The 24171-nt window shown below is 26.4% G+C and overlaps 2 protein-coding genes and 1 pseudogene across 2 annotated transcripts; 2 read left to right on the forward strand and 1 right to left on the reverse strand.

Moving 5' to 3' along the window:
* The first annotated feature begins 253 nt into the window (after positions 1 to 253).
* Positions 254 to 3390, forward strand: LOC107622865 (GDSL esterase/lipase At1g29670). Its single transcript, XM_016324920.3, has 4 exons — positions 254 to 599; positions 1595 to 1719; positions 1829 to 2074; positions 2706 to 3390. The coding sequence occupies exons 1-4, from the start codon at positions 341 to 343 to the stop codon at positions 3183 to 3185; spliced, it is 1110 nt and encodes a 369-aa protein (XP_016180406.1). The 5' UTR covers positions 254 to 340; the 3' UTR covers positions 3186 to 3390.
* Positions 3391 to 8060: 4670 nt separating this feature from the next.
* On the forward strand, positions 8061 to 14027 carry LOC107619921 (GDSL esterase/lipase At1g29670-like). Its single transcript, XM_016322153.3, has 4 exons — positions 8061 to 8354; positions 9916 to 10040; positions 10676 to 10918; positions 13395 to 14027. The coding sequence occupies exons 1-4, from the start codon at positions 8111 to 8113 to the stop codon at positions 13842 to 13844; spliced, it is 1062 nt and encodes a 353-aa protein (XP_016177639.1). The 5' UTR covers positions 8061 to 8110; the 3' UTR covers positions 13845 to 14027.
* Positions 14028 to 18024: 3997 nt separating this feature from the next.
* LOC107619922 (putative receptor-like protein kinase At1g11050 pseudogene) lies at positions 18025 to 18897 on the reverse strand (annotated as a pseudogene).
* Between the last annotated feature and the right edge of the window lie 5274 nt (positions 18898 to 24171).

Below are 24171 nucleotides of genomic sequence, written 5' to 3' on the forward strand. Positions count from 1 at the left end.
ATGAATGTTTAAGGTACTACTACTAATAATGCGAAAATTGCCATAATTGCAAAGTTCGATAAGAATAATATAATATTAAGAGGTAGTGGTACACTGCCAAGCTTGGCCCTGTCTTCCAATTTCTTCATCACATTATGTCCGCGTGAATTTAATGTTCCTAACTAACACTCTCAACTGTAAAAGTTGTAAAAAATAAAATAAAACAAAATAAAGCATACTCGGTACTCTTCTACTTCTATATATAGTTGTTCTCATTTCACAAATACTTCATAGCATCGACAAAGTAAACAACACAGCTTCCACTTTGCCAAGGGTGACTTAGCTTCATTCAATTAGATCAATGGTGCTCATGATGAAGTGGATTGTGAAGATGATAGTGGCAACATTGCTGGTGGCGGTTCTTCTGAGTAGTAGTAGTGAAGTAGTTGAAGGTGCACCACAGGTACCATGCTACTTCATATTTGGGGACTCATTGGTGGACAATGGCAACAACAACAATCTTAACTCTTTGGCTAAAGCCAATTACCTGCCTTATGGGATTGACTTTGGTGGCCCAACTGGAAGGTTCTCCAATGGCAAAACCACTGTTGATGTCATTAGTGAGTTTCCTTCTAACTTCTAACTCATCTAAATTGCATGAATATCATGTCCTTAATTAAAATCACATCCTTTTTATAAGGTTCTTTAACTGCTTTTCACATGCATGACCTTGCTTGTTAACGTCATCTATCATTGTCATAACCATCTTTATTAACTAATCACAAATTCACAATAATAATAATAATAATATCTAGGTGAAAATTTAGGTACAGCCGATTTCACGTGAAGTTTATAGCTGAGAGTCATTAGATGATTTGATTGATTTGACTAAATCTTCATCTAACGGCTCTTACCTATCAACTTCACGTGAAGTCGACTGCACCTGAGTTTCCACCTAATATCTATCTATAGTCAACCGTCTAAGATTTGACATCTTTTAATATGGCTAATTAATTACCTTTAAATAAATTTATCGACTTTCAATCTAGGGCCAGTTTTTCAATCATTAAATTTGAGTTATTGTTTTTTCATGCATGCATGCGTTCATTTTTTATTTATGCATATAAATGTTGGCACCATATTAGAAGGTCTTTGCCTACCCCTTACTTAAATTGAATTCCAATCACATGGGCTTGTTAGGTATGCCATTAATATGCAGTATAAGATAGTAGTCCTTTGATCGGTAGAAGAATTTAAAGTGCACCAGCATAAAAATTCTACTAACACATGCCCTTGTCAGTTTTGTCACCTTAATTATTGATGATATATATATACCTATGTACAAAATTTTTTTGGAGGGGTGGTTTAGTAAAATCAAAATTAACCGTAATATTATAGTGACAAAAAAAAACAGTCAAAACTTATCTTATTTAAAATTTATTAATTGTCATAATAATTAATAAATATTAAATAAGGTAAATTATGACTGAATTTGGCTATTTTTTTTGTTACTAAATATTTTTGAAATTAACAAAGATGGTAGTGGGGGAAGATATGTGCATACATGAAATTTTTCTAACTAATTTATGTTGGAATTTATTAATTTAATTAACAGCTGAGCTTTTGGGGTTTGATGGTTACATACCTCCGTTTTCAAGCGCCAGTGAGCAAGAAATACTCAAAGGAGTCAACTATGCATCAGCAGCTGCTGGAATCAGAGAAGAAACTGGAAGGCAATTGGTACTATTTAATTTAATTTCATTTCTTCAAAAATGTTAGAAGGTTTTTCTATTTTTGGGCATGCAAAATAATTATGTTGTTTTGTGTAAAATTTGTTAACTTTTTATAGGGAGACCGTATTAGTTTCAGTGGGCAAGTGCAAAATTACCAAAAGACGGTAGCCCAACTTGTAAATATACTAGGAGATGAGAACCAAGCTGCAAATTACCTGAGCAAGTGCATTTACTCAATTGGACTTGGAAGCAATGATTACCTTAACAACTATTTCATGCCACAATTATATTCCTCCAGCAGGGAATACACACCACAACAATATGCCGATAATCTTCTTCAAGCATATGCTCAGCAACTCAGGGTCTCTCTCTTTTTCCCCTTCATTTATTCACTTTTATTTGCAAATAATACGTCAATATGGCTATGTTTTATTCTAAAAACATGATAAGATAGGACAAAAATTAATATTTCTGTATTTTATTTGATGATAAATTAAAATAAATTATAAAAATTTAATTTAATTTAATTTTTTTCATTTAAAAAATTAAAAAAATATATAATAATAAAAAATATAATTATATAAAATTAACAAGAATAATAAAAAAATAATTTGTGTCTTTTGTTAATATCTTTGTGTTGTTTCTATTATGATAGATACAAAATATATTAATTTACAACGTCTTTTCATATCCGATTTTGCTAGAGAACCAATTAGAAAGGTAGCTAATTAGAGCTAATCAACTAGTTGAAAAATATGAGATCTCTTATAAAAAAGAAAAAACAACTTTTTACTACCCTAATTTTTTGAATTTGAAAACTAAAAATATAAAGAACTGACTTGAGTTGGTTTATGTTATAGTTGGCTCTCTAAATTTTTTCGTTCATGTTTTATCTGTTAAATACGATTTTGTGTCTCTATATTCTTATTTCAGTGTCTCGTGCTTGTAAATAAAAGCTAACTAATAGAAGTTTCCTTTTTTTTTTTTCTGAAGATTCTGTATAACTATGGAGCAAGGAAGATGGCGCTATTTGGAGTAGGTCAGATAGGTTGTAGTCCTAATGAATTGGCCCAAAATAGCCCAGATGGTACAACATGTGTAGAAAAGATCAATTCAGCAAACCAAATATTCAACAATGGATTGAAATCCCTTGTTGATCAACTCAACAATCAGCTACCCGATGCAAGGTTCACCTACATCAACACTTATGGTGTCTTTCAAGATATTATAAGCAACCCTGCATCCTATGGTTTCAGAGTTACAAATGCAGGGTGTTGCGGAATAGGGAGGAACAATGGTCAAATTACATGTCTGCCCCTGCAACCAGCGTGCGGGAACAGAAGGGAGTACGTGTTTTGGGATGCATTTCATCCAACGGACGCTGCCAACACAATCATTGGTAGAAGGGCTTACAGTGCTCAATCTTCATCTGATGCTTACCCTATTGATATCAATCGCTTAGCCTCTCTCTGAGATTCACATCCTCTACAATGTTCTCTTCAATTTCTCCCCAAGTTTTAATTATTATTATGTCATATGTATACTAGAGGAAACACCTCTTAAATTTTCTCTTTTCTATACCGTAATTTATACTTATAATAATGTCTAAGTAGCGTTCACAGATACAAGTGCAATTTGTAATGAATTTTGGTAAAACTTATTTGCTTACTGATTGAAACTTCTTGTGCCTAATCATGTTATAGTGATCAGTTCACTCGTCTGCTTAAATAAGTATCGAGGTTCGAATCCCGCCTTGTACATGCAACAACTCATTGACCAGCAGTAGATTCTTAAATGGAGCTTAAATCCGCGACGGATTAATCCTTGACCTGTCGAGTTTAAAAATATCATGGAAAACAAAAAAAAATCATGTTATAGTGGACTTTTAACTGCTAATCTACGAATTTTCAAATGATTTAGGCTTAATTCAACCAAATTTCTTTGTTAAAAATGAAAAATATATCCAGATTCGAACGTTGGTGAATGCATTAAGTATTGAAAAAATAATTTTTTTTAATATTGTGTAAATCAGTGTGCAGTAAAATTAGGAGTTAGTTTAATCTATTTGACAAAAAAAAATGCACATTCAACAAAGATTGGCCCGAGTTGCACAATTAGAAAAATTCAGAGATAATTTATTACACCATACCTAAATTTTAAAAAGGTATAATGCACTCATTTTGACTAAATTGATTTTTTTAAGAAGTTGAAAAAATACAATTTAATTTTTTTTAATATGTATAATAAGACAAAGTGCACATAGCCTAGCCCTATATATAAATCATGGAAATGACAGGCAATTAACTTTAATATATACAAATTTGACAAATTGAAAAAGAGTATTAGATAGTATTATAAAGATGTTATTAACAAAACTTAGCTTTTGATATATATATATAAATTAACTATGTAAAAATGTTAAATTGTAAATGCACCAAAATTAAGCTTTTGGAGATGAAATTTTATGTAACACTATATAGATATATAGACGGTGACACGGTGTAAATTTATGAAGATTTATAAAATAAATTTAATTTCCTTTTGAAAAGCACTAAGGGTATGCGAAGGTTCTAAAGTAACTTTTTTTAGTTTTTGATATATGAAAAGTAATAGTATTAATGTCTAGCGTAATTTTTAAAATTAAATTGCAGTATTTTAAGAAGTTTTTTTATGAGCTTATAGAGAAATTAAAAAAAATGACTTCTCTTATAATACTACTCTTTTTTATTATATTTTTTTTAAATAACTACTTTTAGAATTAAAAATTTAAATACAAAATAACTTATTTATAAATTATTTTTAATATAATCATTTATTATTTAAATTATTTTTTTAAAAGAAGTTTAATTAAGTTATTTACCTAAAATAGGTCTAAGTATGATTTGTAGGAGAAAGCAACTAAAGAATAGCTTTCGCTGCTGAATGTTTGGCGTGCTTCCAAACTACAAATATGTTTTTGTGTGTTCATACTTCATAGCACTTGTTTGGATTTCGTTTGAAATTCTAAATTTATGGTCTATACTCTATAAGAAAAAGCAATTATTCAACTAGAGAACATATAGCTTTTGTCACAAATAGTATGGAGCTTTCCAAAGCAAACGGGGATCAATTTTGGAATACAATAATTTAATAAAAAAATTGAAAAGCGAATGAATCATGAATCATATGACATAAATTTTTCGAGTACAAAAAAAACGTCAATACAAAGTGCATACTTTTGGTACACAAGAAAAATGTGATATAAAACAATAGGTAATGGATGAAAGGTTTTTTTTCCCCTTTGGTTAATGATGTAAGGTTTAATTTGTGTAGAATTTCCGAAACGGTATTGAATAATGTCATAATTGTTTAAGTTTTTTTTTTTTTTTTCCCTTAATGAAGGGATTGGCAACAAGCCAACAAGTATCGTTAGGGGTAAAGATGACCTTTTGAGACAAGCTGCTGTTCTCTGACTAGATTGTACAAATAGAGGAACAATATAGAAAGAATTTAATTAATTATAAAATTAAAAGTGACGTAAAAATTTAAATAAAAAAGGATTTAATTATAAATTTAATAAAATTATAAAGATTGATAGAATAATTAAATTTAATAAGTAATTATATATTTGCCTAATTTTTTTTTTGCATTATTAGTTGTGAATACAAATCAGAATTTTAAAATTAATAATTCTAAATAAATTAAATATTTAAAGATCAAATGCTAATTTCAATGTGCAAAGATATTTCCAGAAAATATGAGAAATCAGATCAGAAATTGAGGGAAAAAAAGATGATAGAAATTGAGTTTGTGGAGGAATAATAGCAAATTTGAAAAATGCATGCCTTTTGAAAAAAAAGATTCTAACAACAAACACAATTTATTTTTTATTTTTTTTATTATTTTTGTTAATTTTTTATAATTATACTTTTTATTATTATATTTTTCTTCTCAAATTTTTAAATAAAAGAATAAAAATAAATTAAATTTTTATAATTTGTTCAACTTTATCACCGAACAGAATATAAAAACACTAAATCTTGTGTCTCTGTTCTTTATGTCTTATTCTTATATTAGTGTCTTACCTTATTTTATTCTCAGAAATAAACGTAGCCTTATAATTCAATCATAATCATTATATAATTCGGATATCAAAACTACTATGGGTGTGTTTGGCAAACACGTTACAAGAGAAGAAGCACGTTTAGCCTTCTTGAAAGTTTCAATTTTTTGTTTGGCAAACTTTTGATCCATGAACGCAGAAGTGATTTTACTCTCAAAACCACGTTTACAATAAGCTATAATTTTGACCTTCTGCGTTTCACCAACGGGCTTTTAGCCATCAATACTCCATCTTTATTTATCTTTTACCAACTTTATCCTTTATACATGTTATTATATTATTTATAGAATTCTTATTATTTTTGTTTACATGAACTCTTTTTTTCTATTATTTATTATTTTTTTATTAATTATTTATTCGATATTATACACTTTTATAATTACAATTTTTTGTATTATTTTTATTATCTTTTTATAATATGATTTATTGATTCTATTAGGTAAAATAAATTAAAAAAAATTAATTGTAAATAATAATAATAATAAATTATAGCATATTAAAAAAGAGTATTAAGAGTACTAAAAATATACTATATAAAAAAATATCATAAAATTTTTTTTTATTTATTTCAATTACTACCAAGATCAATATTTAATTTTTTTATTATTCTTAGTACTCTCTAAAATTTATATTTTGTTAGTTTTAATTAAAAATATATTTTGCCAATTTTTATATATTTTTTTTATTTTAGTGTATAAATATTAATTTTATTATAGAATTAATTAATAAGATCTATTCAAATATCTAAATTAAAATGATAAGATAATTATTTAAGTTGGTGTCTATTTTAGTAATTTTTTATCTAAAAGTGATTTTGAGTAGTATAATCCAAACAACATTTATTTTACTATAATCCATTTTGATATAAAGATTGCCAAACATAAATCACTTTGACACAAACTTACTTTTCATCAAAATCAAGTTTGCAAAATCAATTTTATACAAACTCCCGTTTGCAAACTGTAATCCAAACACACACTATGTAATTAATACATAACCGATAAAAAAAACTTTATATTCATTATTATATCAAATATCATAACCGATATAAACAGTTATAAGATATATTTAGCTTATAAAATAATGCAAACAAAAAAGAAAGTATGATCTCAGCTATTTTTTAATTTTATATTAGCTATTTTAAATATTACCTTAAATATCAGAATGTCTTTTGTATATATCAATTTTTTTTCTTGTCTTGTCCAAAGTATAATTCGTAGCATCTAAAAAATACAAATGATCATTGAAAAGTGAACGAGGTATACAAAAAGGTCTATTCTCCACGCAAAAACAGTAAGTATTATTCAGTATTCACTTCCTAACTAGATGTAGATATTCAAAGTATAATTTGAGCATAGCAAAAAGAAAAAAAAAAAAAAAAAAAACTAGATGTAGATATTAGAACCAGAAAACGCAAAGAACCGAGACAATGATGTAGTTGACTTCATATAAAGTTGATAACTGAGAGTCGTTAGATGATTTGACTGATTTAACTAAATTTTCATCTAACGGCTCTCAACTATCAACTTTACGTGAAGTCGACTGCACCTAAGTTTTCGCCTTAATATATACACACGCACACAAATATTATTAATTAATCAAAGTGTGATAACTTGCCAAACCTGCTGCATGTGTCTTCGTACGTCTGTCATTATTGTTGTTGAAATAACACACATCTTGCAAATTAAACAAATGATTTAACTAATTCCTGCAATCCAATGCTGAAAAGTCAAAATTGCCACCCCACTACCCATCTATCAAGTATGAACTTTGCAATAATTTAATTTTTGCATGCTATTATTGAATAATCAAAATTTTAATTTCTTTGTAACTTTTTTTCCACCTTGAGATAAATTAAAGCTAATTGAAGGAAGATCATAGAGGATGCGTATATACAAACATAATTAAACATTGCAAATGTGACTTTGTCATTTCAATTTATTTATTGTAATAAGAAAGAGGGAATATAAAAAATTAAAAATAGTGCGTCTGCACGAAAATATAAATATATGAGAAATATTGCTTCTACACCAAAATCAGTCACTAAAATCAGCCACCAATATATTTGTATATAAATATATATATATGGTTTAATTTATTTTCAATGTGTATTTGTATTTCAACATGTATTTTATACTAGTGACTGACTTTAATAGCTGATTTTGGTGTACACGTAGCATAACCGTACCCTATATATATACACGTATAGTAGTAGTAGTATAAATAATACAGAAGTTTTAGCTCCTCTATCCTCATTAATATTAGCGTCTTCATAGATCAGAGAATAACAGAAGAGATGGTTTGCACGAAGACATGGTTGGTTGTGACAACTCATGTTGTTGCTGTTATTGTTGTGTTGGTGAATGGGGAATCTCAAGTGCCAGGGTTATATATATTTGGAGATTCATTAGCAGACAATGGAAACAACAATAATCTTCCAACAAATGCTAAAGCAAATTACACACCATATGGCATCGACTTCCCAAATAGAACCGCAACTGGAAGATTCACAAATGGTCTTACCATAATTGATATAATTGGTAATGCTATTTCTCTCATCCTTCTTTTTTTTTAAAGGGTATGTTAATGTTTCATTTCTATGTTGTAATCTTTTATTTTTTATTATTATATATGGTAAAAAAATATTCTTTTGTGTGCCAATAATTTAGATCAAATAAGAAAGAAGTATAAAATTGAAAGCATTTTTAAATATTAGATATAAAAAAATATGTATTAGGAACAAATTTAAAACCACTTCAATATTTAGGATAAGAATAAAAGAAAATTCTAGAAGCCAATATTTCTAGTGAAAAAATAGAAAATTGATTAATATTATCTCAAATAAGATGATTACAAAAAATATTAATAATTTAATATTTTTAAAATAATGTTTTTTTAGCTTTTATCTTCTTTTGTAAGTAATTGTTAGAATATATTTTAGAATTAACAAATACTATATAATTCTTTGAAATATATTAATACATAATTTCCTAAACGATTATGTTACATATACATTACATTCAATTACTAATATAAAATATGTGTTAAAATATAAATATACATTAAAAATAAATTAAATTATACATATATTTATATATAAATACATTAATGGTTGATTTTAGGCTATGTTTGGTTGGAAAGAAAGAAATAGAGATGAAGGAAATAGAAAGGAAAGAAAGGAAAGAAAAAAAATTGAGTGAATTTTTATTTTTCTTAGATGTATTTGGATAAAAGAAAAATAAGAAGGAAAGTAATGTTATAAAAAGATAATTTTATCCTTATATTATAAATGATATAGAAAAAAGTAAAGAGGTAATATTAGAAGTAGAGAGAGATTTAATTTTCCCTCCATTTTCTCTCTATTGTTGGAAGAAAAAAAAAATTGGTGGATCCCACGAATATTTTTCTATCCATTTTCCTTCCTCTTCCATTTCTCTCCTCAACCGAACAAAGGAAAATAACTATTTTCCTTCTTATTTCTTTTCCTCCATTTATCTTCCTTCCATTTTCACCTCAAACAAATTAGTGTCTAATTTTAATGTATAAATAATATTTTTATTCCCTAAAATATATTCTAAGAATGATTTTCTTTCTTAAAGCACTTAAAGCGTTAAATGATAATCAAAATGATATTTATATATTAAAATTAATCACCAAATTAGTCATTAAATATTTATATATAAATATATGTATAATTTAATTTATTTTTAATATATTATATATTTTAATATATATTCTGCTATAATATATAACTGATTTTAATAGATTTAAATATACACCTAATTCACTTCTTGCTTATTACACAAAGAATTCCGTTAGAGAATGAACGGAATATTTGTATAAATAAATTTCTACACATAAATTTTTACTTTGCACGTAATATACTCCATTGGCTCCCATACTTCCTCTTATTACAGGTGAATTTCTACTTTGCACGTAATCTTTTGTCACATACACAAAGACATCATCATCATCATGGTATATTGGTATAGGCTTTTAAAACAAATAAAGCCCCCATAGGCCCATAAAATCGAGGTTTATTTGGTCCTACAATAACTATATATTATATAATATTTACCATGAATAATAATAATAATGCAGGCTTCCTTCTGGGATTTAAGGATTTCATCCCACCCTTTGCAAACACAAGCGGTTATGACATTTTTAAAGGCGTCAACTATGCATCCGGTGCTGCTGGAATTCGTTTTGAGAGCGGCAGGCAACTGGTTCGTTCCTACACGCTATATTTGACTTCAATTTTGGTGTTATTATAGGAGAATGTTACGTAAATAATGACCATCTTGAATAACATGAACAATCACCAATCAAATAAAAATACACTACACCATAATTTAATGTTACTAATTAAATTTAAGATTAATTTACTCTTTTAACCGTATTAATTCACATTGTTCACACATTGTTCAAAAATATTGTTGGTTACGTATACTTTTCCTTATAATAATATACATATATTTATATAAAATTAGAATAAGTATTATTGAAGGTAAAAACTCAGGTACAGTCGATTTCACGTGAAGTTGATGTTTGAGAGACGTTCGATGATTTTGTTAGAAACAAGAGACTGAGAGAATAATATGAAAAGTGTATTATTGAGTTGTGTTCAAAAGTACAATATACAAGAGGTATTTATAGCTGCTAAATGAATCAGAGTAATAAAGGCATAGAATCCTATAATTAATATACAGATATACTACATAAATATAGACGATACTAATTGATCCTAATTGATGCTAATGATTCTCTAACAGATTTGACTAAATTTTCATCTAACGGCTCTCGTATATCAACTTTGACTTCACTTGAATTTTTACCATTATTAATGAAACTGATGATGCAGGGCAGCGTTATCAGCCTGGGAGAACAGATAAGAAACCACAAAATCATTGTATCGAGAATAACTGGAAGATTGGGAAGTTATGAGAGAGCATTGGAATACCTTGGTAGGTGTTTGTATTACGTGACTATTGGAAGCAACGATTACATAAACAATTACTTTCTTCCTAACTCCTCTACCAGCGCCACATATACTCCTCAGCAATATGCCGAAGTTCTTGTTCATCAGTTATCTCTCTATGTAAAGGTATATATCTATCTCACTATCTTTTTTATTCAAATGTAGTAATAATAATACTATATTTCAAAATTTAATATCATTAAATATGCATACACATATTAAAATATAATGATTTATGTGTGTATTTTATTTTTTTTTTATATAAAATCTGTGTGTAGATTCTGTCAGACATAAGTGTAAATTATACCGAATTTATGTGAACGTGTGTAAAAAATAATAAAATATCAAAAAAAAAATAAAAAGATATGCATAAGAAATGGTGTCTAGCGGTGACCAATTGTTGAGCCACCAATAAATATGTGACTTTTGCGAAAGGATTACAAAAAAAAAATTTAATTATGTAATATATTTTTGAATAATTATCCAAAAACGTCTTTGAATTTTTTAATATTAAATATTTAAATTTTTTAAATTTTAAAATACACAAAATAATTTATAATATTTACTTTTTTGTTAGACAATCTAGTCTCCCTTCAATTTGATTCTTGTAATCAAAATCACTATTTTAAAATTTTTAAATATTTTTAAAAATTGTTTTGAGATTTTTAAATTCTTAAAGACAACTTTATACTTTACTCTTTGAATCAAATTGGAAAGAGACTAAGGCCCAGTTTGGGTAACTAACTTAATTAAACTCTTTTTGATAAAATAACTTAAACAATAAATGACTCTATTAAAAGTAACTTATAAATAAATTATTTTGTGTTTGGATTTTTAATTCTAAAAGTACTTATTTTAAAGAAATGTAATGAAAAGTAGAAGTATTATGAGAGAAGTCATTTTTTTTAACTTCTCTATAAGCTCCAAAATAGCTTCTTAGAAAGTTGCAATTTGGTTTTGAAAATTGTACCCGACATTAATACTACTACTTTTCATCAGTCAAAAGTTAAAAAAAGCTACTTCTAGAGTTTCCAAATGGGCCCTAAATCGTTTAATAAAAATAAAAAGTTAAAAATAGTTTTATCTATTTTAAAATCAGAGACTAAATGCCCAATGATTAATTTGGACAACTATTCTATATTTTTGTTTATATACAAGGATTTTTTTAAATTATTCATGTTAATTAAATTTATTTTTTTTACTTTTTAAAACCAAATTATTTTTATAAAAGGATTTTTATTTATTTTATTTATTTATTCTTATATGGATTTAAAATTTTAATGTTTGTAAATTTTTAGTATTTATAAATACCAACAAAAATCTATTTTAATTTTTAAATATAATTTAATTTTTGCCTACTATAATTATTGGTCTTCCCAAACCCAAAAAATCTAACTCATAATATTTCAACATCTATGAATGATGTGTTAATATCTATTTTCTCCTTATTTTTTTAGCATAAAAAATTTATTTTTTCCAAATTTCCATTTAAAATGTTTGCCTAATTATTAGCCTTTTTACTATGTTTAATACACAGTCAAAAATTTTTTAAAAAAACAAGATGTTCACAACTAATTGACAATTTTTTTTATAGTCACCATAGTCATAATAAAACAATAGGTACCACAGAAAACACGTACTATATATTAGCAAACAAAATAGTACACGTACATCATAATTATTTGCAACCCTAAGAAAAAGTTTTTGCTGGCTACAAAGTTGCCAAGCATTCAAGTAATGGACATCTACTAAAAAGATTAAAGCATTCAATTAATAGATATCGACCATAATAAAAGGTTTTTTAATTAAAAATAATGTTATAAGATCAATATAATTTATTATTTTCTGTCAATAATTAGTCACTTATTAGCTATGAAGCACGGACACTTTGCTGAGTTGCCGTGTCTGCGTATCAGACACATTTTGGACACGACACTCACCGACACTCATCTAACACGCGTGTTTGCTGTGTCCAAATCGTATCTCAATAAAAAATAAAAAATTCTTCTCTGGACACACCTAAATACCATCACGTGTCAGTGTGTCCAGTTTTATTCTTAATTTATATTCTTAAAATAAATTTAGATATAGTATATATTATTATTTATTAAAACAAAAAATATTTTAAATACTTGATATAATTAAAATAAGACATTAAAAATAATTTAAAAAATTAATTTATATTTTAATATCAATAAAATATTAAAATATTATTATATTTTATCTAAAAAATACTTTATATTTTATATGTATGCATGTCCCCGTGTCATGTAAAATTTTAAAATTCGCGTGTCGGCGTGTCCCGTGTCGTATCCCGTGTCCGTGTCCGTGTCAGTGTCCGTGCATCATAGCTTATTAGTCAATAACATTAAAAATATTGAGTAAAAATATAATATTAGACTACTAATTAAAAATGTTAACTAATATAATTAAATTGATTGGTCCTTAATTAAACTTTTTGCTTTAATTAATTATTACGACTGGAAAGGTACGTACGTACCCATGCATTAGAGAAAATGACATAAAATAAATTAAAAATTTTGGTAATTATTTAATAAGATAAATAAGCTAATAAGTAATATGATGAGAGTGATTATTGCAGGATCTGCATGATGCTGGAGCTAGAAAGGTTGTAATGGTTGGGCTGGGAGCTATAGGGTGTATTCCTCGTTTTATCAATACAACAACCGGATCATGTAATAATGACTTGAATGCTGCTGCTTTCCTCTTTAATGAAAACCTGAAAGGCCTTGTTGATAGATTCAACAACAAGTCTGATGGCTCCAAATTCACCTTTGTAAACAGCACTGTTGGCGACCTTACTGACCCTTCTCTTGGTTTCATGGTCTTCACCTCCGGCTGCTGCCCGACTCGCGCAGACGGGCAGTGTGCCGAAGGTGGAGTGCCATGCAGCAACAGGAAAGAGTATATCTTCTTCGATTATTTCCATCCAACACAAGCAGTCAACACCTTATCTGCATTCGAAACATATAATGGTACAACTCCAGGATTCACTGATCCAGTGAATATCCAAACCCTCGTTCACTCTTGAATGATTCATCATCATACCTTATAGCTGAGCAGTGTTCCTTAATTACTTTAGATCAAATAAGTTCAGCCTGTTATAAGCATAGAGATTGAAGAAAAAGTGTGTTATATATCTATATGTTAATCTCATACAACAATTGATACATATAATAATCACTAATAATTCTATTAAATACATTTATGGCTAGTAGTGACGAATCCAAAAATATTTAATAATAAAGGCAAAAATAATTTAAAAAATTAACATAAATATATTTAGATATTTAAAATTTAAAAGTATATTAATTAAATTTATAATAATTTAATTAACATGTTAAAAGTATTTTTTATTTTAATATTTGTGATGTTGCGTAATATAGTTATTATTAATACTAGCGTTTTGTTGGGTATTTTATACCCATTAAATCATATTTTATTGATTATTTTTTATATAATATAAAAAAATTATAGCTAAATAATTACAAAATTATTAAAAATATAATTTGAATGGATTAACGTTGATTTTTTTTTTCAAGTTCTTATAATTGTGAGAAAAAAACAAAAAAAAATGTAAAAAAGATAAATTTATATATATATATATATATATATATATATAGATGTATACATATATAAGGACAAATACAAGTATACAATTATACAATAGGACATTATATATTTTTATGTATATTTATTATTATATTATTTTTTTTTATAATTCAGTAGGTAAATACTCCCACAACTTTGTATGTGGTTCCATCTCTACCTACTACACTAACTTTTTGCTATTCCAACTATATTTAACCTAATTCCAATCTAATCCACTAATATTATACTCTAATACAGCCTACTATATCTATCGCCTGGTCATTGTTTTCAATTGTTTGACCTCATATATAAGTAAACTTTGTATGTTGTCACAATAAAATGAATAAATATACAAGTCTATCTATATTCAAATTGGGTAATGATATATATAAGGATAAAATAATAAAATTAAATAATAAAATTAAATAAAAAAGGAAAAACACAACTGCCAAGCTTGCTTTTGGTTAATTGGAACTATATGATGAGTTAATATTTTTAGTCCTAACAATTGGGTAAGCAATTAGTTTAATCTATGATGCTCTAGTTTTAGTACATGCAAACGTAGTTCACTTTAGAAATGTCCCTGAGTTGCGCTTTCTTCTCATACTCATCTTCACGATAAGCTGAGATGATGGTGTATAACGGCCTATATACACTCTTTCTGTTTAAGCTCACATTGACATTTGATGAATACTGGAATGTTTCCACTTTCCATGGTATTTAATTAGTTCCACCTATGGTCCCATGATAGGCTTGATCAGTTGACGGATCTAGAAAATTTTGATGATAGGGGCGAAATATATATAATATGATAATGATTTTTATAATAAAAATATTATGTTTATATAAAAAAATTAGCTATCAAATTATCTACTATAAATTTATGTATAAATATATATATTATACAATTTATTTTTAATGTGTATTTTGTATTTCAAAATTTGTATTTTAAGATTTATTCTGTACAAGTGATTATTTTATATATACGTAGTATAATTGTTGTTATAATTATATTTTATTATTGTAAAATATGATTAGGTTTCAAAATATCTAATTACAAATTAAAATACTAAAATAGTAATTTAAATAATAACATATAATTTAAAATTTAATTTTTTATATTTCATATTTTAAAACTTTGACAATATAATTAAAATGTCTTTTTTGTATATATCGTTAACAATCATTTAAAACTCAACTTTCATAGAACTAGCTCTTAATGATGTTCATAGTTGAAAAAGTTCATTTAATTAGTGTAGTTATTATGAAAAAAATTAAAACTAATTTTAAAAGAAAAAATACAAATGAATAGATAATATTCTTTCGAGTCGATTTTTAAGAAAGAACATCAATCTTATTTAAATTTGAAACTTGATTATTAATTTACGTCCTGGACTCGATCCTTATATCTATTTGGCTCGAACTTGCATATTAGTACTTTATAGTTTTTGTGTGTATTAAAGATAGAATTTGAATGAAAGTGATTTTGTCATTTTGTATAAGAAAAATATTACTTGTATAATAAAATTCAGCTTTTGCTCAGTTTTTAATATTATTTAATTATTTTTAAATTAAAATATATTCTTATTTTTTAGATATATATTTATAATTAAGATTAATTTAAATTTTAAAAATTAAAATTTTTTTAATATCCTACCCACTTTATAATTAGTTATTATTTTCTTTAATATTATTTAATTATTTTTTAATTAAAATATATTCCTATTTTTTAGATACACATTTATAATTAAGATTAATTTAAATTTTAAAAACTAAATTCGCATTCAATTGTAACACATCTAAAATTATTAAGTTATACAAAAAATATTTTTGAAACACATCCAAAATCATAAATCCAAAATTTAAATTTAAACATTAAAAAATAATTGTAACACATCTAAAATTATGAAGTGATATACAAAATATTTCTAAACCACATTCAAAATCATAAAAAATTTAAACCCTTGCAGGAGCCGTAATTACCGATATAACAGTGCTAACAATTTGAGGATTGTAATTCTTTAAATTATTCTTCTACTTAAACCATTCTCCACTACAAATTAGGATGTTGTACATAGCATGCAAAATCAATGTGATTGAATAACTAATCAGATACATAAGTTAACTATGAATAACTTTCTCTTAAACACATCCAAAATACTTGAGGTCCAATTCTGACACAGAAGGATTAGCGACGCTGATGAAGAGTAGGACGAAGTGAGGCTGTGGATTAGCGAGGAGGAAGGCGATTCCAAGGACGAGCGAGGCGGACAACGGCGTTGCAGAAGAACGGCGCTGGGATGACGCGGCGGCGTTGAGGAAGAAGGCGGCGACAAGGAGGACGGCGGCGCGGACGAATAATCACACGGACGGCGTGCTGCTCTCTGGATGACACGGCGGCGCCGATAAGTGGCAACGCCAAGGAGGAAGGCAGCTACGAGGAGGACGGCGGCGTGGACGAAGAAGCCCACGAATGGCGCAGCTCTATGGGATGACGGCTGGATTGGAACGAAGTTTTATGATCTCTTTTAGGGTTTTCTGCGGTGTGAGTTAATTAAAATTTTTTATTTTACTGAATTTATATCTTTGGAAGTGTATTTAAACGATAATCTGTTAATAATTAAAAATAATAAAACTGAAACAGAAATTTTAAATTTTAAATTTTAGTTTTATTATATTTAGTTTGTATTTTAGATGTGTATTTCATTTTAAAAAGATACTAAATCTATTTAGATGTGTTTGTTTTATTTTTTAATTATTGTAATAAAAGGTTGAATATTGTACAATTTTTAAAAGATACTTAGTTGAATTGTTTGTATAATTAATTTTGGGTAGAAGTGAATCTATACCAACATGATTTATGTTTGACAATTCTATATTAAAATTAATTTTGATAAAATAAATATTGTTTGAATAATATTAATTAAAATCACTTTTAGATAGATAATTAGTTAATTATTAAAAAATATAATATTAAATTATAATGTTATTTTTTTAAATTTATTTAATTCTTTTTAACATTTTTAGTATATTTTTTATATAATATTTTTTATAGTACTCTATTTTAATATATTATATTTTTTTACTATTATAATAAAATTAATATTTATTTATTAAATTAAAAATAATATATAAAAATTAATAATTTTTTAAATATTCTTTTTATAATAAAATTAATATTTATTTAATAAATTAAAAATAACATATAAAATAATATATTTTAATAATTTTTTAAATACTCTGGATCATTTTATTTGTGTTGATGTTTGCTGTGTTAGTATTTGTGGTGCTCTTTTTTTTTTTACCATAGAATCCAGCCGGAATGCAGGAGGCACACTAGTATAATATGTAATCATATTACAAATATACACAAAAGGGGATAAGAAATTGAAAAGAAAAAAATTAACATATTCATGGCACTTGTTTTAAAGGCTAATTCGAGTCTTCACATATCAAGTTCGGACTGAAATTTGTTATCCTAAAGCTACACATTTTTAATTTAGTGTAAATCTTAAATCTACATTTCTTTCTAAATCTTGCTGGTGAGTCATCGACTTAAGCGTATGTCACAATTATTTTAATCATGGGAATGGCCAAGTCAACGTAGTAAATTCACGTGGTTATCCATACATTGTGTTCGTAGTCATATTTCTTTCATAAGATGAGAGATATGGCATGGACCTTCCGCTTCTTTGTAATCCAAAGAAAAGAGAAGATCGAAACAACCAAGTGGTATCGGCCTGTCTGGCAACTCAGGAATGTCAATATCACCCTCCAACATCTTCGTTGCCTCAGCAATGGTAGGTCTAAGCGCAAAGAATCCCAACAAGAACAAACCTTTCCATGATCTTCTCTGGCCCTTCTCCCCTTATTGACTCATCAAGAATCTCTTCCGTCCGATCTGATTTTGCGAGCGTCCACGCCCAATCCGTGATCAAGACCACGTTTGAATTCGAATTAGTCGTGTCTAGTACCTTCCTCCCACTCATGATCTCTAAGATCACAATTCCGAAACTATAAACATCACTCTTCTCTGTTAATTGGCCGTATAGCGCGTACTCTGGCGCTAGATAACCGTATGTGCCAGCCACCCTTGCCCTGTTTTGCTAATCCGAAATCCGCCACTTTTGCTTTCATCTTGCTATCAAGAAGTATGTTGGTCGCTTTAATGTCGCAGTGATAAATCGGGGGTTTGATTTCGTAATGCAAATAAGCAAGTCCCTTAGCCACATCAAGAATTATGCTCTTCCTCTGTGGCCATGTTAGCCTATTAGCACCAGCAATTGGTAACTGAGGCTGTCCTTAGGCATATAATCATAAACCAGAAACCTCCTCTTACCTTTTTAAGTTATCGCTCTGTATGTTGATGTGTCCCATGGTAAGGTGTCAACGCAGTTGAGATCAAAGGGGCACGATGCTGATTCAGTACCAGATACCAAAATGGTGAAGAGGATAAGGAGGAGAAGGAGAAAGGGCGCTAATTGGGTATCCATTTTTGTAGATTTGCTACGAACAAATACTGTTTTTTTTGGGGACTCTGTATTGGATCCTTATGTGGTGCTCTTTTAACCTTTTGAGGAGGAGGCTTTATGATTCTTGAAATGCCTCCATGATGTCATGAAGATTCCATGGCCTCGCTCGGATGCATAAAGATCAAGAACTCATCATGTTCTAGCTTATTGTAGCTCATTTTGAAAGTTAATATTGAATCAACTATACCTGTATAAGTCTATGAAAAAGTTTTAAAATTTTGTTAGTTTATTAGCGTAGTTTAAAATTTAAAATTTGGTTAGTTTATTTTACTTATATATATATATATATATATATATATATATATATAATATAATTAGTTATTTTTTTTATATTTTTAATTGAATAAAAAATACAGTTAAGAGACTTTTATTTTACGTATTCTTTCAATTTTAGCACGTATTCTCTCAATTTTAGTATGTACTCTTTTAATTTTATTAATTAAGACTTGAAAAATAAGAAAATTTGTCAATGCCAAATGATATTAAAATTTCAAACAGAACAATATAACGAAAGACTTTAATATAAATTAATTAAATTTATATATTTTTAAAAATATATATTTTTAAAAATTAATCAAATTAGTTTTTATATATTTTTTATAATATTAAATTTAAAATATTTTTTGATAGCACTAATTTTAATATTATTTTTTAGACCTTAATAAACAAAATTTTCTTATATAAAATAATAAAAATAATTAAATTATTATAAAGTTATTTTGTTATTTGTATTTTAAAATTTTACATTTTTAAATTATAATTTTTTTATAGTAAATTTTTTTATTTAAACGAATTTATTAAATTATTGTTGATTATATATTTAAAAATTTAATATTTTTAAATCTATATAGTAGTTATTTTAAAATTTAAATCTTTTAAATTTTTAAAATTTTAATTTTTATTATTGTGTAATTTATATGGTAAAACTCAATAATTAAAAAATCGATTTGTGAAATCACTTGTTGAATCTTAATATTTTAATATAATTTTTTTTAAAATAACTATATTTATTTAATAAGATCTAAAAGACTAAAATATTTAAAATAATTACTATATTTATTTAGTAAAATTCAAAATATTAAAACTAGTTATATACTTTGTCACACTGACCCATTTACACGTTTTGGAGGTTAAGCTTTTTTCTTTTCCTATTTTTTTATTATTAGGCACAGTAAATTATCGTTTCCTTAGTTTCTTGATGAGATATTTATTATATATATTTTGTTTGTTTGTTTTAAGATTTAGGGTTTATGATTTTCTAGGATTTTTTTAGGGTACTTAGAGTTTTTTAGAATTTTCTATGATTCTTTAAAGATTTTTTTGGGGTTTTTTTAGGATTTTATAAGATTTTTTTAGGTTTTTGTAGGACTTGTTAGAATTTTTTAAGATTTTTTAGTGTTTTTTAGAATTTTCTATGATTTTCTAGGATTTTTTAGGGTTTTTATAGTTTTTTAGGGTTTTTTTTAGAATTTTCTAGGATTTTTTAGAATTTTCTAGGGGTTTTTAGTGTGTTTTAGAGTTTTCTAATTTTTTTTAGGTTTTTTAGGACTTTTTAGGATTTTTTAGAATTTTCTAGGTTTTTCTTAGGGTTTTTAGGATTTTTTAGGGTTTTCTATGGTTTTCTAGTGTTTTCTATTATTTTTTAGAATTTTCTAGAATTTTTTGGACTTTTTAGAATTTTCTAAGATTTTTTAGAGCTTTTTAGGATCTTTTAGGATTTTTAGAGTTTTTTCGGTTTTCTAAGATTTTTATAGTTTTCTAAATTTTTTATAATTTTTTAGGATTTTCTAGAGTTTTTTATAGTTTGATAGGTTTTTCTAGGATTTTCTAGAGTTTTTTAGATTTTTCTAGGATTTCTTAGGGTTTTTTAGGATTTTGTAGGATTTTTTAAGGTATTTAGGGTATTTTAGGATTTTCTAGGTTTTTTTTAGGGTTTTCTTGGGCTTTTAAGAGTTTCTTAGAATTTTCTAAGATTTTCTAGGATTTTTTAGGATTTTTAGAATTTTCTAGAGTTTTTTAGGGTAATCTGATGTAAAAAGCATTGATTCATTGCATTAATGATTTGAATTTATGTGTATGATTTGTGATGTAAGGTAATATGTTCTTTTTTTTTTGTTTCTAAAATTGTTGGGAATGATTCAAGAACAATTTGATCATGGTGATGAGATTTGCGGAACTATTGTAAATGTCAGGAATAGGCCGGAGAAAATTGCTCTTTGAACTAAGAATATTACAAATGAAGCTGCTCAAGTTTTGAATTAGCTCTTTCTATCTTCTAAAAATTGAGTATATTGCTAGTTGTTAATTATAATTTACTAAAGAAAAAGTTCAAATGTGTTTATATATGAACGGCATACCTAATAATGAACTTGCTAAGCTGTTTGATATTGAGTGCAAATAAATAACATAATTATGTTATTTACAGTGACGGTTAGAAATTGTGATGTGAAAACCATTTATTCATTGCATTGATGAATTGAATTTATGTGTATGATTCGTGACGTGAGCTAATAATATGTTCTCTTTTTTGTTTTTTGTTTTTTGTTTTTAAAGTTGTTGGCAATAATTGGGAATAGGCAGAAAAAAATTGCCTCCGCTAAATCTAAGCAAGCAGCTTAAGGCAGCTCCAAGAGACCCATTTACATGTTCTGTATGTCAAGCTTTTTTTTTTCCTATTTTTTTTTAATTATTATTGAGCACAGTAAAAATTATCTTTTCCTTAGTTTCTTGATGAGATATTTATTATATATATATATTTTACTTGTTTGTTTTAGGGTTTAGAAGTTTCTATGATTTTTTAGGATAGTTAGAGTTTTTTAAGAATTTCTAGGATTCTTTTAGGATTTTTTGGAGATTTTTTAAGGGTTTTTTAAGGTTTTGTTAGGGTTTTTTAGGATTTTTTTTAGTGATTTTTAGGATTTTATAAGGTTTTTTAGAATTTTCTAAGATTTTTTAGAATTTCTTAGGGTTTTCTAGGATTTTTTAGAATTTTCTATGATTTTTTAGGATTTTCTAGGACTCTTTAGGATTTTTTAGAATTTTATAGATTTTTCTTGGATTTTCTAGGATTTTTTAGGATTTTCTATGGTATTCTAGTATTGTTTAGGATTTTCTAAAATTTTTAGAATTTTTTAGAGTTTTCTAGGATTTTTTAGGATTTTTAGAGTTTTCTAGGTTTCCTAAGATTTTTATAGTTTTCAAATTTTTTTAATGGTTTATTAGAATTTTCTAGAGTTTTTTAGGTTTGTCTAGGGTTTGTTAGGATACTTAGAGTTTTTTAGTATTTTCTAGGGATTTTTAGGATTTTTTAGGATTTTCTAGGATTTTTTAGGTTTTTCTAGGATTTCTTATGGTTTTCTAGGATTTTGTAGGATTTTTTAGGGTATTTAGGTTTTTTTTAGGATATTTTAGGTTTTTTAAGGTTTTCTAAGGTTTATTAGGGTGTTTAGAATTTTCTAGGATTTTTTAGAGTTTTTAGGATTATCTAGGGTCTTTTAGGATTTTTTAGAATTTTTTACGGTTTTTAGAATTTTCTAGAATTTTTTAGGGTAATGTGATGTGAAAACCAATTGATTCATTGCATTGATAATTTGAATTTATGTGTATGATTTGTGATGTGAGCTAATATGTTCTTTTTTTTATTTTTTATTTCTAAAGTTGTTGAGAATGATTGGAGAACAATTTGGTCATGGTGATGAGATTTGCAGAACTATTGTAAATGTCAGGAATAGATAGGAGAAAATTGCTCTTTGGATTAAGAATGTTACAAATGAAGCTGCTCAAGTTTTGAATTAGGTCTTTCTATCTTCTAAAAATTGAGTATATTATTAGTTGTTAATTGTAATTTACTAAAGAAAAAGTTCAAATGTGTTTATATGTAAATGACATACCTAATAATGGACTTGTTAAGCTGTTTGATATTGAGTGCAAATAAACAACATAATTCAGTTATTTACAGTGACGGATAAAGATTGTGATGTGAAAATCATTTATTCATTGCATTAATGAATTGAATTTATATGTATGATTCGTGATGTAAGTTAACATGTTCTCTTTTTTGTTTTTTGTTTCTAAAGTTGTTGGCAATGATTGGGAATAGGAAGGAGAAAATTGCGTCCGCTAAGTTCAAGCAAGCAGTTTGGGGCAGCTCCAAAAGACCTATTTACACGTTCTAAAGGTCAAGCTTTTTTCTTTTTCTATTTTTTTATTATTGGGAAAATAAAAAATTGTCTTTTCCTTAGTTTCTTGATGAGATATTTATTATATATATATTTTGCTTGTTTGTTTTTTGGTTTAGGGTTTAGAATTTTTTAGGATTTTTTTAGGGTATTTAGAGTTTTTTAGAATTTTCTAGAATTCTTTTAGGATTTTTTTGGGATTTTTTGGGATTTTCTAAGGTTTTTCTAGGAGTTATTAAGATTTTTTTAAGAATTTTTTAGTATTTTTTTAGATTTTTCTAGGATTTTCTAGGGTTTTTATGGTTTTCTAGGGTTTTTTAGAGTTTTCTAGGATTTTTTAGAATTTTCTAGAGTTTTCTAGGATTTTTTTAGGGTTTTCTAGGACTTTTTAGGATTTTTTAGAATTTTCTAGAATTTTTTAAAATTTTCTAGGATTTTGTAGAGTTTTCTAGGGTCTTTTAGAGTTTTTAGAATTTTTTAATATTTTTATGATCTTTTAAGTTTTTTATGATTTTCTAAGATTTTCTAAAGTTTTTTAGGTTTTTCTAGGATTTTTTAAGGTTTTTTTAGGATTTCTTAAGATTTTCTAAGGGTTTTTCAGATTTTTTAGGATTTATTAGGATTTCTTAGGATTTTTTATGATTTTTAGAGTTTTTTAGGATAATGTTATGTGAAAATCATTGATTCATTATATTGATGATTTGAATTTATGTGTATGATTTGTGATGTAAGTTAATATGTTTTTTTTTTGTTTGTTTCTAACGTTGTTGGGAATGATTGGAGAACAATTTGATCATGGTGATGAAATTTACAGAATTATTATAAATATCAGGAATAGGCAAGAGAAAATTGCTCTTTGGACTAAGAATGCTACAAATGAAGCTGCTCAAGTTTTGAGTTAGTTCTTTCTATCTTCTAAAAATTGAGTATATTACTAGTTGTTAATTATAATTTACTAAAGAAAAAATTCAAATATGTTTATATGTGAATGTCATACTTAATAATGGACTTGCTAAGCTATTTGATATTGAGTGCAAATAAATAATATAATTCGATA

The sequence above is a fragment of the Arachis ipaensis genome, chromosome B10, assembly GCF_059453495.1.
Source record: "Arachis ipaensis isolate K30076 ecotype BB chromosome B10, ASM5945349v1, whole genome shotgun sequence".
Lineage (NCBI taxonomy): Eukaryota > Viridiplantae > Streptophyta > Magnoliopsida > Fabales > Fabaceae > Arachis > Arachis ipaensis.

What these genes read in the sequence shown, in the direction of transcription:
- LOC107619921 (XM_016322153.3), top strand. Translation starts at nt 8,111, where the DNA reads ATGGTTTGCACGAAGACATGGTTGGTTGTGACAACTCATGTTGTTGCT. An exon ending in TACCATAATTGATATAATTG is followed by an intron (nt 8,355 to 9,915) that starts GTAATGCTATTT and finishes ATAATAATGCAG; the next exon opens with GCTTCCTTCTGGGATTTAAG. An exon ending in AGTTATCTCTCTATGTAAAG is followed by an intron (nt 10,919 to 13,394) that starts GTATATATCTAT and finishes TGATTATTGCAG; the next exon opens with GATCTGCATGATGCTGGAGC.
- LOC107622865 (XM_016324920.3), top strand. Translation starts at nt 341, where the DNA reads ATGGTGCTCATGATGAAGTGGATTGTGAAGATGATAGTGGCAACATTG. An exon ending in AAGAAACTGGAAGGCAATTG is followed by an intron (nt 1,720 to 1,828) that starts GTACTATTTAAT and finishes AACTTTTTATAG; the next exon opens with GGAGACCGTATTAGTTTCAG. An exon ending in CATATGCTCAGCAACTCAGG is followed by an intron (nt 2,075 to 2,705) that starts GTCTCTCTCTTT and finishes TTTTTTCTGAAG; the next exon opens with ATTCTGTATAACTATGGAGC.